The 15,772-nt window shown below is 35.1% G+C and overlaps 3 protein-coding genes across 3 annotated transcripts in view; 1 reads left to right on the top strand and 2 right to left on the bottom strand.

The window, feature by feature from the left end:
- LOC134842670 (vesicle transport through interaction with t-SNAREs homolog 1B-like) overlaps positions 1-15,772 on the bottom strand; it is a 543,554-nt gene that overhangs the window by 156,203 nt on the left and 371,579 nt on the right. The window lies entirely within an intron of this gene.
- Positions 1-15,772, bottom strand: part of LOC134842672 (mitochondrial import inner membrane translocase subunit Tim10 B-like) — a 532,474-nt gene that overhangs the window by 145,127 nt on the left and 371,575 nt on the right. The gene's annotated exons all lie outside the window — the stretch shown is intronic.
- LOC134842071 (serine/threonine-protein phosphatase 6 regulatory subunit 1-like) lies at positions 942-15,755 on the top strand. Its single transcript, XM_063858228.1, has 2 exons — positions 942-2,684; positions 14,124-15,755. The coding sequence occupies exons 1-2, from the start codon at positions 942-944 to the stop codon at positions 15,213-15,215; spliced, it is 2,835 nt and encodes a 944-aa protein (XP_063714298.1). The 3' UTR covers positions 15,216-15,755.

Consider the following 15,772-nt stretch of genomic DNA (forward strand, 5'->3'; position numbering starts at 1 on the left):
CGACCAGACGGTTTTACGCTTGTTTCATGGGCTGTTGGTAAGCAGCTTTTGTGGGATGTAACGGTAGACTCCTTAGCTCCTATTTGGATTAGTGCCGTGTCTGTTTTTAACCCTGGTACGGATGACGCTAAAGCGGATGAGCGAAAAAATGACAATTATAAAGACTTAGTAGATGATGGGCATCTTTTCAACCGTTAGCGTTTGAGATTCAGGGTGCGGGCGGCCCCAGCACACAAATTTTCTTGAGCAAGCTTTGTGAGAACGAAAGCATATGCACTGAGGAACCCAGAGCAGGCAGCTTTTTAAGACAAAGAATCTCCCTGGCAATACTTGGAAACTTGCGTACTCGGATTATTTAATGACAAAATAACTTTCGGCGAAATTTTTTGTTTGTAACAATTATATTTGTAAATTATATTTTTTCGTGTCGAGTTGCGTGTTCTTATTGAAGAAACGTAACCCGTAGCGATTTTAATGGTAAGGACATCAACACTTTTCTTCTTTTATCATTATCACTTCAATATCTAGAAAACTCCAAGGATTTGACTGGAATACGTGATGAAGGGACTCCTGACTGTAACCTCGGTTACCACGATACTTTTGACCTTCTGATTACCACAAAAAAATTAAAGAAGATCCAACTGTGGTAAACTATGGAAAAAGTTCTTGGAAAGGTTTCAAATGTTTTACTGAATGTTCCGTAAGATAGTGGTACTATAACTTAAATCCTAAAGACTTTGTTTCTGTTTTTTTTTGCTGTTTTTGACAATAATAATCATAATATGACTGACACTTGTGCATTTGAAGATACGTCCATTTGGCAAATTCAGTGTTTTTTGTTACGTACTATTTATTTGAGGGGCGACATTCTCTATTTATTGCGATTCAATTTGTTCGAATGTGTTTTTCTGAGTTTAATTAACGCCATAATTTTTCTAGGTATGTTTTGGCAATGCAGATATGCAGCATCAAGTCGAATCGACGAAATTTTAGAAGAATATAAATCAGCCTTGAGACAACCGGAAGAATCTGATGAAAATAGATCGAAAAATGAGGAGAGTTTTGAATCCGATGCGGACCCCGAAAAGGCATGCGGAGATCAAGAAAACCTAAGCACGAAGGAAAATTACTCTGAGCTCGAAATATCAACGTTGACTGAGTTGCTCAATGAAGACGACCTGTTGCAAGAAGTAAGAACCAAAAATTCGCAGTTGCTCAATTTTCTATGCAAAAAGTCAGTGTTTGACTATATGGTGTCACAAATAACCATAGAACCCAAAAATGAAGTCGAAATGTCGGAGAGGTTCAAAAAACCTAGTATTATTTCAGAAATACTTTCCGCGTGTACCGATCAAATTTGCGAACGACTGGTCGAAGAAAACAGATTGGACTCTCTGTGGACGCTTCTATCCCAATCGGATGAAATAAACCCCCTTCAAGCTAGCTTCTTTTCAAAAGTGGTAACTTCGCTTTTTCCCGGGTATGCAAAGCAATTCTCCGAGTACTTGTTGAAGCGAAGTCATATCATATCTTCACTCGTCAGTCACATAGGGAACTCAGCTTTTGCTGATGTCATAATGAGAATTGTGACATACCAAGAAAATGAATCTATCCGAGATGAAATCTTAGATTACATGAAGAAACAAAACTTAGTCAGTCTACTGATTCATTCCTTGGGATCAGCCTCAGATAGCCAAGCAAAAATGAATTCAGCAATGGTATTGGAGGATCTCATTAGACTTTCTAGAGATCATTTGATAGCAACTATTGGCCAGGATCAAACTGAATTATCGGAATTAGCTGACGAGCAGTGTGCGTTCCTCAGAGATATAATTTGCCGCGATTCAATAGATCTGCTTTTAAACCAAATGTCAACTAACTCCAATGACGTTACAACAGTTGGCTTTACAATAAAACTGTTTGTATCGATGATTACAGCTAAACCAATGGCGTTGAGTCTAGCTGGAGCGAATGAAGAGTTCTCATCCAATACACTAAGTGTTCTGAACCAGACAATTTCGTTAGCATTCAACATGCTCAGTCCAGTTTTTGAACACCTACACTCAGTTTTTTCGTCGCCTCCAAATCAGAACCCGCTAATGTTAACTTCGTCCGAAACCCCTCAGATTCCCTTTGGGTGGGTCCGATTAGAAATAGTTGAATTTGTCGTTGCCGTCCTGGAGCAATTCGCAGCTAATATTGCCTTCTTTGTCGATACTTCTTTGGACGCATTGACCAAATTAATTAATTCGAATCTCATTTCCTTAATAATTGATTCCTTTTTTGTCTACACCAACAATAATATTCTTCATGGGCTCGTGGTAAAACTTATTCGTTCGTACTTAAGTATCAGCACCGCTATAAAGTCTTTGCCAGTTGATACAAGCGACAAATTATCCAATTTAGATATGCCGAAAAGTCTTTTGACAAGCACAGATTTACTTAAGCAATTGAACAGTTCTTGGGAAAGCGAAATAAAACGAAAACAGAAAAATGTACCCGATGATTCCTCTGAAAATCAGAACACTTTGCCATTTTCACTTGCAAAAGGAAATTTTGGTCATATAGTTACCTTAACAGAAGAACTGAATAAATTTCTGCAAGAAAATAGCAGCCTAGATCAATTTCTGGCGGATGATATAGGGATACATTGGAAAAGTACTGTTACAGAAGAAGTTACAAAGGTGAGTCAATGAATAATAAATTATGAGGCGTTTTCTTATATCTATCTATATCTATCTACTTCTATTATATATTTAAATGCGGGATTCACTATCTCGTCACGTTTAAGTTTTTTTCAACGTAATACTTTTTCAAGCTTAACAAAAAAAGTTTCGATGCTTTTTTTTGATGTTCCAGTCTGATTTCAATGTTTACTTCACTAAATGCTGTCAGGGTTCCCCCAGGGTTTCCGAATCTTGCCTCCAAATATGACTTCTCGAATCCTTTGGTTTCCCAGATATGACGTTTTCTATGATTCTGATGCAGATTCAAAAATTTTTACTCTGTACTTGTGTGCTTTCAAAGTGTTCTTAGGGTTCGAAAACCATGCCTACAAATGTGACTGCTCAAATGCTTTTTGTTTCCGAGATATGATGTTTTAATTATTTTTTCAAAATGTTTTAGAAAAATTAAGTGAAACATTTTACAAAATTTGAATTTCGCAACCCTGTAGTTAGATGCTTTCAGGTTATTCTCAGGTGTTGCAAATCTCAAATCGGAGTGAGATTGCTGAAACATTTGTGTTTTACAAGATATGATGTTTTTTCATTATCTATCTATCTATCTATACTATATTTAAATGCGAGTGACAGCTATCTACCATGTTTAAGCATAATAATTTTGCATGTTTTACGGAAGAATTTTTCACGTTTAAGCTATATCATATATTGCAATGCTCAAGAAAATTTTTTCAATTGGTTTTTCTCAAGATCATTAGTTTTTCAGTATTTTTTGAGGCCAAATAATGTCTGTCTGTCTGCATACCTACTTTTTGAATTAATTTGATTATGTGTCCACCCGTCACCTAATGTTTTAACTTTCCTCTATTATGTATCTATTATCTATCTAATCTATTATATATTTAAATGCGGGCTTCACTATCTCGCCATGTTTAGGCTTTTTCAACGTAATGTTTTTGCATGTTTAACAAATGAATTTTTTCACGTTTAAGCTATATCGTATATTGCAATGTTGAAGTTTTTTTTTTATTTTCCAGTTTAAATTCAGTGTTTATTCCATCAAATTTGAATTTAGCATCCCAATTGTAGTATGGTGTCAGTGTTTTCTAGGTTTTGCGATTTTGGCCTCCATATATGATTAACCAAATCCTTAAAGTTAACGAGATAAGCAATTTTCGAGGTTTTTCAGAAACTTTCTCAATTTTTGAAATTCTCGCCCTGTAGTTGGGTACTGTCAGGGTAGTCTCAGGGGTTGCAAATCTTGCCTCTAATTCGCACTTCTCAACTCCTTGTAGTTTTCGAGATATGACGTTTTTTATGATTTTATCCGAAATTTTCAAAAAAAATTTAATGTTGAAAAGTTCCGAAACTTTGAAGATATCATCAATCCTGTTTTTGGAATCTTTGAGGGTACTGTCAGGGGATTGCGAATCTTTCCTCTGAATATGGCTGCTCAAATTCTTGTAGTTTTCGAGATATGACGTTTTTTTTTAGGATTTTTTCCAAATTTCTCAGAAAACTTAGGTATAAAAATTTCGCAAAACTTGAAATTCTCATCCCTGCAGTGAGGCTCTGTCAGGGTACTCTCAGGAGTAGCGAATTTTGCCTCCCAATATGACTGCTCAAATCCTTGAAGATTTCGAGATATGACGTTTTTCAAAAAAAACTCCTCTCAGGGGGTTGCGAATTTTGCCTCTGATTAGGACTGCTCAAAATCTTGCAGTTTTCCAGATCTTGCAGAATTAAGAATGCCCAAATCATTTTAGCTTAAGAGATAAGACGATATTTTTTTTCGAACTTTTCAGAAAAATTAAATTACAAATTAATTCGTATAAGTGAAATTCCCAACCCTGTAGTTATGTACTTTCAAAGATTGCAATTTTTGCCATCAAAAAAGACTGCTCAAGATTTGGTAGTTTTCGAAATGTGAATTTTTTCCGGTTTTCAAAAAAAAACCTCAGAAAACTTACGGTGAAGTTTCTCAAAATCTGAATTTCCGAACGTTGTTTTTGGGTACAGTAAGGGTACTCCCAGGATGTGCAAATCTTGACATTTCTTAGTTCATTTTCAATTTTTCGAAGAACTTAATGAAAAAACTTTGCAAAATAAAAAACTTTACAAAATTTGTAATTACGAACCCTGTAATTGGGTGCTGTCAGAGTACACTGGAAGAATATTTTTTGAGTTGTTGTAAATTCGAAGCACAGGAGGTGCCTTACACGCTAGTATTTTTTAAAACCTTGAATCTATCTATTTTTAATTGAGCGAGACATTTCCAGCCATGTTTAAGAAGTCCCTATATTGACATGGTTGAGCATGTTACGCTTTCTCTACATGTTTTTAGCTTCAGTCTATTTTTAATTGCTATGCTGTACAAATGGGCTTAAACGTAACTGCTAACCTGCGGATTTTCATCAAGCATCGGTTTTGTGCGTAGTCACAATGTTTTTATTCAAGCATGCATGTTTGAACTAAATGCTTTTCAAGGATGTTTTGTTTCACTTTTTATATCTTTTTAAAACTGAAATACGGGTTATTTTGAGCATTTCTTTTGATGCTCGGTGATAATTTTTTGATAATCTGCTTCTCCTCAGACTCTACGTTCTACTAAGACATCTCTTAGTTTTGTGCTTCAGTTTTCGTTTTGAAAGTTGAATCCCCTCATGAACTTGTTCATTGGTTACTACCGCGTAGACTCAGCTAGGTGTCCAATCTCTGAAAAGCCTCCATCCTGCTCTTCGGGTGTATTGGAGGCTAAAGGGACACGGCACAGTTAGTAGAAGCAATAACCGTAAAGCGAACAATTTCAAGAAAATTAAATGAACTGGCTACGAGGGCCTACGACTAGCGAGTTTCCGCGTCAAGTTTATTTCAGCAGAGAGAGTTTTGGCTGAAAAATAAATGTTTTTACCGTTTCAAATATGTTCGGTTGACAGCGCAGGACTATGAAAGGGGTGTAATGTCAGATGTCACTGGCAGCCTTCTGTTAAAAGCCTAAAATTCTGATTTTCGTGATGGAGTGATTCTTTTTTCACCATACTGAAAGATTAAAGGATTCAGAAAAAACGTTACACAATCGATTTGTAGATTGCTTTTTTGGTTCTGAAAAAATGCGTAGCAGTGATTCGCTCGTTAGGATTCAAAAGGTTCGCAGCTGTTTTTTTTAATTTAAAATTAAATTGTTTCTCCTTTTTTGTTGTTTTTATCTATTGAACAAACTGCTATGCAGTGATTTGTTCTTTTCGTTTATATAATTTGAATAAAGTTATTAATTGGCTACTTCAATTCTATCTTTTTCTTTTGCGTTGCACTGTTTTCTTATTGAATTTCAGTTTTGTGTTTTCTTTTCAGGTTTTTTTGACGAAAGCTCTGGAGCGATTTGTTCCCTTTTTTTTTAAACAATCTTTGCAATGAATTGTCTCATTTTTAATTTATTTGAAAGCAAAACCTCGACACCTTTTTTAAAAAAAAAAGCTTTGCAACCAGTAATCCTTTTTCACAAAAAATTTTCGATGATTTGTTATTTTTGTTATTCAACAAACAGTTATTCAGTGATTTCTTTTTTTGATATCAGGTAATTTAAATGAAGTGTTCCTTTTATTCTTTTTCAGGGATGATTTCGGTACTTGATTCGGTATGATCCTTTGATTTTTGAATGCTCTTTGAATATTGTTTTAAGATTCAAGCTTGGAAAAACATATTTTTTTCACTCTATCGGCTATTTGGAAAATTCCTTTGTATGATCGTTTAAAAAAAATTGGAAAAAAATAAGATAATGTTCGTTCTTATTGATTCTTTTCTTATCATCTGTGTAATGCTTAATCAACCTTAATTCTTTATCATCCCGTAACCTATAGAAAGGATGCCCGGTTGTTTTTAATATCGGTGAATAATAGGTTTTTGTTTTCCCCAAACAAAACTTTTCCCCAAACCGATTTATGATTAATCATCTTATTCTTACGTTGTTGTTTTTTCAGGTATGTTATTGTCTAATTCACTATTCTATTTTTTAAAGCCAGTGTTGCTCGAACAACTGATTTTCTGGAATTTCGGTGATATAATGTTAAGTTTTTCAAAATCGTTTTCACTTATCAACCTCATTTCAGGTGTTTTTCTGCGTATAATTTAGATAATCATTTAGAATGCGGAAATTTCTGCATTGGATTGCTAGTTAAAATTTAATTTTACGAAGTTTGAAATTACCAACCCTAGTGTGGGGTGCTTTCAGGGTGCGCTCAGTGGTTGCAAATCTTGCTTTCAAATTCGACTGCTCAGGCTACTTAATTTTCCTGAATCGTCTTAGTGTCCAAGATATGCCGTTGCTGGAAGAAAATTTAGATCTAAAAAAACTTTGATAGATGAAATTAGTGATTTTGCTAATAAAATCGTTTTTTTTTTTAATATAGAAAGTGCAGTTTTATGGGGTCGGCGATTTAGGGTTTTCTTTCTAATCTGAAAACAAAAACTTGAAACCCTGTAGTTTCGGAGATTTGACTATTTTAGTTTGAAAAGAACCACTAGGTTGAAATTATATTTTTTTGTTTAATTTTTGAATTAAAAAGTTTTCTGGGATGCCCCCCTCTCTTCTTACGGTTGCATGCGTTTCATTGCTATCTCATATATTTTTCATATAAACATTTTTCATAGTGATTATGCTGTTGGAAACACCGGAGTTGCTTTACACGCTAGGATTAGTTAAATTAACTGTCCTGATTAATCGAAACAATTATTTGAAACAAAATTATGAAAACAGTTGGATCTTGTTAAATAGTTTTTCACCTACATACATGGAACCTTGTATTTTCGCCCCCACCCCTACAAAAAAACTTTTTCTGTTCTCGCCCAATCAAGGCAGTATTTCTGTTTTCAAGTGCAGATTATGCTTAAATTGTTTACTTTCAAATTTCATAGAAATTCTCTGTTTCTCGCATTTCCACTGGTGGCATTATCTCATTTCCATTCACACTTTGAAAGGAATTGGTTCCCCTATTTCAATAGGGGAAGGCACAGTTGATAAAAGCCCAAGAATTTTTATGTTGTGTTTCGATGGCTATCTCATACAGTAGTTTCAGATATAAGGAGTAATCTATTACTAACGCTATTTAATTTCGACCGGATAGGTTGGTGCAACTCTTATTTTCTAAGTTTCAATAGATCAGAGATATGCTGAAAGTTATTAAGCGATCAACATTGTTCTGATATCTGTAAAATGCATCCCTCTAGAAAACAAGTCAAACTTAGAGAAAGTGATTAATTTTGGATTATGATCAGTCAGTAAAACCTAAGTGTTAAGATCATGCAAAGCGAGAAGCGAGAAAAAAAATTCCCAATGGGTTGCAACCAACTGGTGTTCACGAAAATTTTTTGAAATGTTTTAGTAAGTTTAAAAGTCTTTAAGTTTGGCTGATGAGTAACTTACAATTAACCTGCTTGTCTGGACAGGAGGGATCAAAGTTGTATGATAATGTGGGTTAATAATTGCGATGCATAGAATATCAGTTGTACGAGATAACTTAAACTAGGCCAAATAGCGTTATAAGAAATATTTGTAAAATATCATCTTCAAAGAAAAATTGCAGAATAGGGCTGGTTTGATCCATAAGAGAACACCAAAGTAAGCACTAACAAGAATAGCCGGTTTTTTTTCAGATAAGTGTAGTTTTTCCTGCGTATTGTGATAAAAAGATCTGACGTGTAAATATAACTTGAAATTAATGGAGAGTCATTTTAAAATAGGCAAATTGGGGGGAAAATGACAAGAGAAACAAGAAAAATCAAAAAAAAATTTAATTAAAAAAAATCAAATTTTTATTGCATGTTTTATGAAAAAAAATTTTCTCGTTTAATCTTTATCCTATTGCAATAGTTAAGAATTTGTTTTCGATATTCCACTCTGAATTCAGTGTTTATTTCATCGAGTTTAAAGTTAGCAACCCATCAGTTATTATGATTACCCAATTATGATTACCCAAATTCTTTAGTTTATAAAGATTTTTCAAAAATTTCAGAAATTCAAATTAAAGAATGTTTAGCAAAAATTGAAACTTCCAACCCTGTAGTTGGGCGCTGTCAGGGTATTCTAAGTGATTCCGAGTCCTGCCCCCAAATACGGTTGATCAAATCCTTGTTGTTTATGAGATATGACGTTGTTTGTGATTTTTTCAAAAAATTTAGAAAACTTAAATTAGAAGCATTTCTCAAAATTTGAAGTAACCAATCCGGAAGTACTCCAAGGAGTTGCAAATCTCGCGTTCAAACGCCACTGCTCCAATGCTTTTGAATTTCCGAGATGTGATGTTTATTAGGTCTTTCAAACTTTTTGAAGAACTTCACAAAATTTGAAGATCTTATCTCTATAGTGAGGCGCTGTCAGGGTATTCGTAGGGGTTGTCTATCTTGCCTCCAAGTATGACCGCTCAAATCTTTTAATTTTTCGAGATATGACGTTTTTTTATGATTTGTTTCAAAATTTTCAGAAAACCTTAGATTTGAAAAAAATTTATAAACATTCTAAATTCATAACCCCTTTCTTGGGTGCTGTGAGAGTTTTCTAAGCGGTTGGTAATTTTGCGTTCAAATGCGGCTGGTGAAATGCTTTTAGTTTCCGAGATGTGATGTTTTTTTTTTTCATTTTTCCTAAAATTGTCAAAGAACATACTTTCGAAAAACTAACATTCCTTACTTTATAGGGAGACAACCTTTTTGTCAGGGTGCACTAGGACGTTCCGAATGTTGCATCCAAACATGAATGCTCAAACCATTTTTTTCCTAGATTTGACGTTATTTAAGATTTTTTCAACTTTTTCCTAAACATAGGTTCAAAAAATCAACAACATTTGAAATTCTCAACCCTATAGTAGGTTGTTTTCAGATAACTCTCGGTGGTTGTGAGTTTGACCTTCATATCCCTTCAAAAGTTCACTAAATTTTTGAGTTCTGACGTTTTTTTTTTAAATTAGACTTAGAAAAAAAAACGAAACAAATTATTTACTAAATCTGAAATTGGGTGCTGTCAGAGTACACTAGAAGCTTGCAGATCTTGTTTTCAAACAACTAAAAATTATGAGTTGCCAAAAATTCGAAGCTCCGGAGGTGCGTTACACGCTGGTATTATTTAATTGAGCGAGAAATTTCCAGCCATGTTTAAGGAAGTTTACATATTAAGACTTATACGCAATCTCGAAATGTTTCAGCTAGTCTATATTTGTATAGCTATGTTGTCAAATAGGTTTTGTGCGTTTTCGCATCGTTTTTATCATGCATTGAATCATTTTTAAGCATTAACTTGAAGCATGCTATGCAATGTTTTATTTCTCCTTTTTGTATATTGTTTTTTGAAATTTAAATCCGGGCTATTTTGAGTTTTGCTTCTCATAATTGGTGATACTTACTTGGTGCTACAGTCTTTTGCTAGCTCTCCTGAAGCCCTCTTTATTGTGGGCTTCGGTTTGTTTCGGAAGCCCAAGCCCCTCTCGAACTTATTCACTGGTTACTGCTGCATTGGCTCAAGCTTTCATCCTGCTCTGCGGGTGTTATAGGGACATCGTAGTGTAGAAGAAGAAGTATCCGTAGAGTGAACAAGTTCAAAAAAGTTAAACGAACCGGCCGTGAGGGACTACGACGAGCGAGTTTTTGGTTCAAGTTCACTTTGGTAGAAGACTTTTGGCAGAAAAATATTAGTTTTTACCAGATTCAAAATTGTTTAAATGACAGCGCAGTAACCTGAAATTTTTTTACTGCTTAAGATCGTCCTTGGTAGTCTTATCTCTTAAGCGCTTAAAATTAACTTAAAAAATTTGATTCATTGTTTTCGAATTCAATTTATCATCGACTTTTTCCCCAATATGTATATGATATTTTTAATTGACGTGTTCTTTTGTACCGTGTTTAAGCGACTTTTACACGTTTATTTTTACACGCTATCTCTCTCTACCCGTTGAAGTCTTCCGCAACGTCATATTCTTTTTACAAAAGTCTTTCCACGAAAGTTCCGATTTGTATTTTCATTCTTCTCGAAATAAGTTTCTTAAACAATTTAAGAAAAACGATTCGGCTGTTCTATAAATTTTTCCCAGAAACTTAATGATTTCTCTTTGAGTCCTTTGAAAAATCTCCACAAAAAAGTTCCACGTTTTTTTGTTTTATTCAAAAGAGCTTTCAATTGTTTTTCTTGATCTATAACTTATTAGAAAAAAAAGCTCCGTTCAACCCTCAAACATTTTTCGATAAAAGTTTAACTGAAGTTTTAATCATCTTTTTCGTGTTTTTGCGTACGGCTGGTGTCTTAGTCACTATTTTAAGAAAATTTGATTTTTGAGATATATAAATGTTTTTTTTTGCAAAAAAGTATGCTTCATTGAGCGTTCTCAAATTATGTTTTAATAAAGCTTAGTTTGCATAACTCAACAGACCATGCAAGCCCTCGTGAAAAGGTTGAGCATGACCACCTTTCGATCCTGTTTAATGTCTCTCAGAAGTGCAAGGTCGTGGTCGCAGGCCACAGCTCGAGCCTGGGATCCTTATGCAATAGAAACTTCCAATTCTTCGACTCAGAGCACGCTAGAGAACTGCGTTCTCACTGCATTCCTTTTGAATGTAGTCACCATATCAACCTTTATTCTCATCTGAAGCTATCGCTCATGATTTCGTTTATATCTGTAATGGGATCTATCTGTTTATTGATAATGTTGATTTGTAGACAAAAAGTAAAATGAACGTTTTTCTATCATGAACTTAACACGCAGTCATCAGTATTTTGTGCTTTGCACGGGTTTTTGCCTTGAGCTTCTTGTGAGAGCTTTTGTTTGGTCGTAAAGAGGATTTTTTATTCAAAGTCATACTCAGTGATGAAATTCTGCACTGGATCCCTGATTGTTAATTAATTACATTTGTGACAAGCAAGGGTATTGCAACCGGGTACTAGACTTTTTCCCCTGTAAACAACTGTGTTCACTGAAGTACTAAAATTTGCATCATCAATTGTATTTTTGCAGGCAACAGTCAATTTTTGAGGATATCTGCATTTTAATTGCCCGTTTTATTCGAAATTTGTTTTTCTTTTTTTTAGCTTACCAATACCAACTCCATGTCAGCTTTTTTTATTTGCTCTTTCATTTTGATTCGGCCTTAAAGTTTTCGGCTCGCAACATATCGGCTAGGAAACTTCTTTTCGAGGAGCAAAAAAGATTTTGCCTAATACTTCTGATTAGGACTTCTCTTGCTTTAGAATTTTTAAGTTTTTCTTATGAAAAACGATTTTTGTTTGGCAAAACGTATCTGCTCAAGAGTTTTTGGCTTTGTTGCCGCTGTGTTAGTTTCCTTTCGATGCTTAATTAACGCTTAATTATTTTTTTTCTGGGTATATTTTTTTTGAAAAAAAAATCAAGACAAATTGTAGAACATTTTTTGATAGATCTATTTTTCAATTTAAAAAAATGCAATTTTTCCCCGGCTTTCATCTCTATTTTTGTCTGTTCGTTTGTCATGCTATGTATCTGTCATGAAAAATGTCAGTAATTCAGTTGCAAGATTTTTTTTGAAGTTTTTTTTTCGGTTTGACTGTTCATCTTGAAATAGTTAGAGTTTGCATCGCAGGGGGTGCGAAGCTCTGCTTCGTCTCTCTGTAAGTTTAGCTTTCTATCTACCCGTCTGTCTATCTAACTATAGATTATTTAAATAGCGTTTCGTGTGACTAATGTTTAAGGATACCGTGTTGACTTGTTCTAATGCCAATCTATTTTAACGTTTTACAATAATGCATTTGAATGATGTATTTCATTTTATCAATGCAAAATGTTCAATGCCACTTCCCGACGTCATCTGCGGTTTTACCAAACGTCTCTTGGAGCGCGAATGATTCAACTTTTCGGTGTTCTTTTTTGCTACTCATTTTTAACTATTGCGAATGCAAGTATGTTCCTACCGGGTACTAGACTTTATTTTCCATAAATAACTTTGTTCACAGGGATCACTAGACTCGTTTCCTGAAAACCTCTGTTAGCAACAATTTTGCTGCATCAGATATTTTTTGTACATGTTCTCTTTTTGAAATTTTGTCCTATTCGAAATTTTTAATTTTTTCAGTTTTTCTTTTTTTTCGGCTTAACAAGTTTCGGCCTATTTTATACCGGCTTTGTGATTTTTATTGCGCTTTTTACTTAGTGGCTTTTTTTGTCTCAGATAGTGCGAAGCTGTTCAAAAAGTTGTTTCAGGGTTTTATTTCACAAATTTCAGTTTTTGAGAAAAAACAGTTGATTTGATTTTTATTAGTGGGCTGTAGGAAACTTTGACCAGTTTTTCGAAAAGTTCTTTTTTCAAAAACTACCCTGTCAGTTTGGAGGTTGAAAAAATCAATCGGAAAAAGGTTTTTCTTGTGATAGGGGCTAGTAGAGAAACCGCTATAGACTCAGGAAAAGTCAAATCTTTGAAGTTTTGATCGTTTTTGGACCTATTCTTTTTTCGCGATAAATGTATTTTTACGCTTTCTATTAGCAAGCGTTATCAAATCGGAACATCTTTTTTTTCGGGTTAACGACTAGTTTAACACTATCACTAAATCATTTTTACAGTTACATTCAGTTATGCATATAGGCAATTACAATCAACTCTGCAGCAAACATGCTCAATTTGTCGAAAACTCTAAGTTAACTACTGGTTATGGAAATGGCTAAGGGCCTAGGGTCGAATCCTGTAAGCGCCTGTTTTTTAAAACCCAAATGGTTTAATAACAAAAAATCATCGGCAGATCAATTTCCTTTGCCATTTTTGGTTCTAGATTAATTGATGTCCGATCACGTGTTGAGTGAACGCTCGGAAAAACTTAAAGCTTGTTAAATGCCAGTGGTTGTTTTTTTTCGTCTGTTTTCTGAGATTGAATGTTTCGTATTTTCAAAAAAGATTTTTTCAAGTTTTTTTTTCGATATAGTTATTTCTACCTCACTGACTAATTGGTAATTTACATTGCTACGCTTCCGTTGTATGGAAAATGATCCGAAGCTTCGCTTTGCCTCTATGTTTAAATTCAGTTCATTAACAGATTAAATTACTTTTCGGTCCAGTGTTCTCAAGTTCGGTTAATTTGACCAAAAAGTTTCAGTAAAATTGTTCTTAATATTTAAAGAGCTTCCTTGCCATATATTTTTCTTAGAAGTTAATTGATTTTTTCTCGGATTCTCAGCGGAATAAAAAAATGCCTATTGGTCCATTTTTTTCTAAATGGCATAATTTTGAGAAAAAAGGCCGTTCATAAACAGTTTCTGAAATTCAAAGAGCTATAGCGAGATATGTTTCTTACTGAATGTTCAAAATTGAAAAAATTTCAACCATCTTTTTTTTTCGGTTTCCTTTGGTTTTTTCAATTTTTTTGAATTTTCTGCTTATATTAATTTCAATGCTTTTTTGTGTTTTGAAATAAATATAGAAGTTGAAATAGTCGGAGTTTAGATTCTACGGGACTATGAAAAGCCTCTGGGAGGGACGAATCCAAACAAATACAGCATAGATGATGACGAGTCAGCAAACGTCATGCTCTCTTTCAACGAGGAGCCAGCTCTCCAGAAAGCATTCATAGAGTATTCTACTCAGGAAATGACAACTGATACCTCACACTTCGAGAGTCTCACAGGACCCAGAGACTTGGACGAGTTCTTTAGTGGAAAGTCGTTACCAGTGCCCCAATTCAGCCACCCTCCGGTATCCTCGATGACAGAAGCTGACCACGAAAGATCCACCAACCTCTTCGAAAGTCTGTGCGAACAAAGATTGAACACCTTCAAAGATTTAGACGAGGACGACTTGGAAGATATGGATTTAAGTAGCAAGCCAGACTTCACGCAGACATCTTCGCCTAATCAGACTACGTTTGGAGGCGCTTCATTTGAGGCTAAGTTCAATGAGGTATTTGGATCCCCAGAGACGCAAACGAACACTGGTACTCCAGACTTTTTCACTGCTAGTTCAGCCCAGTCTACAATGGACCCATTTTCGAGTTACGACCTCTTTTCCTCTTCAACGTCTAAAGACTGGCCGGAAAAGACAGATCCAGGGACTATTATTCCACAGGGAGTTGTCACGCCTAATGTAGATCCCTTCGGTGTGGCATCTAATCCGACAGATGATTCATCTAATTGGGCAGACTTCACCAGTTTTGGGACCAGTTTCTCAAAAGGCCTAGACAGTATCAATCCAAACACTGAGACACCCATGGTTTTGCAGTCGGTTGAAGCTAATGAAGAAATGACGACGACGACAAATGTAGAATCAGCTGCTCCATCGGAGACTCCTTTTACCTCACAGAGCACATCTCCTGGTGTAGATGTGGAAGCAACGGCCTCTAGCTCATCAGATAGTGTGTCACCTGCGATGACAGGGCCACCTATATTCCCGGCTGCGAACTTAGAACAAGGTGAAAACGACACGGACGAACAGTTGGGAGATAACTTCAACTTCTTGAGCTCCTCCGGACTAGCTAAGTCGTTCTCAGGGCCAGTGTGCCCCGGAGACGAACCTTCGTCAACTGTGGCTGGAGACGACTAGCTAGCCTGCCTGCACAGTTTGTGCCGTTTGCTCATTCTATCCCAATTGTTCTTCTATTTTACTAACAGACTTCTAGCAGACGACGAATTATGCTCACGCTCACTCAATTTAAAGACAATAGTTACTAGTCAAAGCATCTCATCTGAAAATGACTTGGGGTTTCAGTGAAAGTAGTAGCATTTATTGAAGATGTTTCAAGCCTCCAGCCTGTCATAACAACACCAGCCATCAAGTTTTCTCCCTTACCTAGCCCCTCGAAATAATAATAAAGATGAATAGCGTATTGTAATGAATTGGCATTTTGAGTTGTTAATATTGCTATGCTGTAGTTTGAGTTTTCTATTAGTTTGAGCTGTATTGTGACAAGAACATAATAAGTGGACCACTTTATACCAATTGGTTTTGTTGGCTCTCTCAATACTGATTGCCTAAATTTATTCGAAGGAAAGTATATTGATGTTTCTCAAAATAGACACTCCTGTATTGTAAATAATAGTTTTATATTACAATCACTTATGTATATGTATCTACAATACTATTAAAAACTTTTCGAATAT

The sequence above is a fragment of the Symsagittifera roscoffensis genome, chromosome 3 (genome assembly GCF_963678635.1).
Source record: "Symsagittifera roscoffensis chromosome 3, txSymRosc1.1, whole genome shotgun sequence".
In the NCBI taxonomy this organism is placed as follows: Eukaryota; Metazoa; Xenacoelomorpha; order Acoela; family Convolutidae; genus Symsagittifera; species Symsagittifera roscoffensis.

Excerpts from the sequence above, each read along its gene's own strand:
- LOC134842071 (XM_063858228.1), top strand. The coding sequence starts at position 942 with ATGTTTTGGCAATGCAGATATGCAGCATCAAGTCGAATCGACGAAATT. Across the intron at positions 2,685-14,123 it reads TTACAGAAGAAGTTACAAAG|ATTCTACGGGACTATGAAAA; the intron begins GTGAGTCAATGA and ends GTCGGAGTTTAG.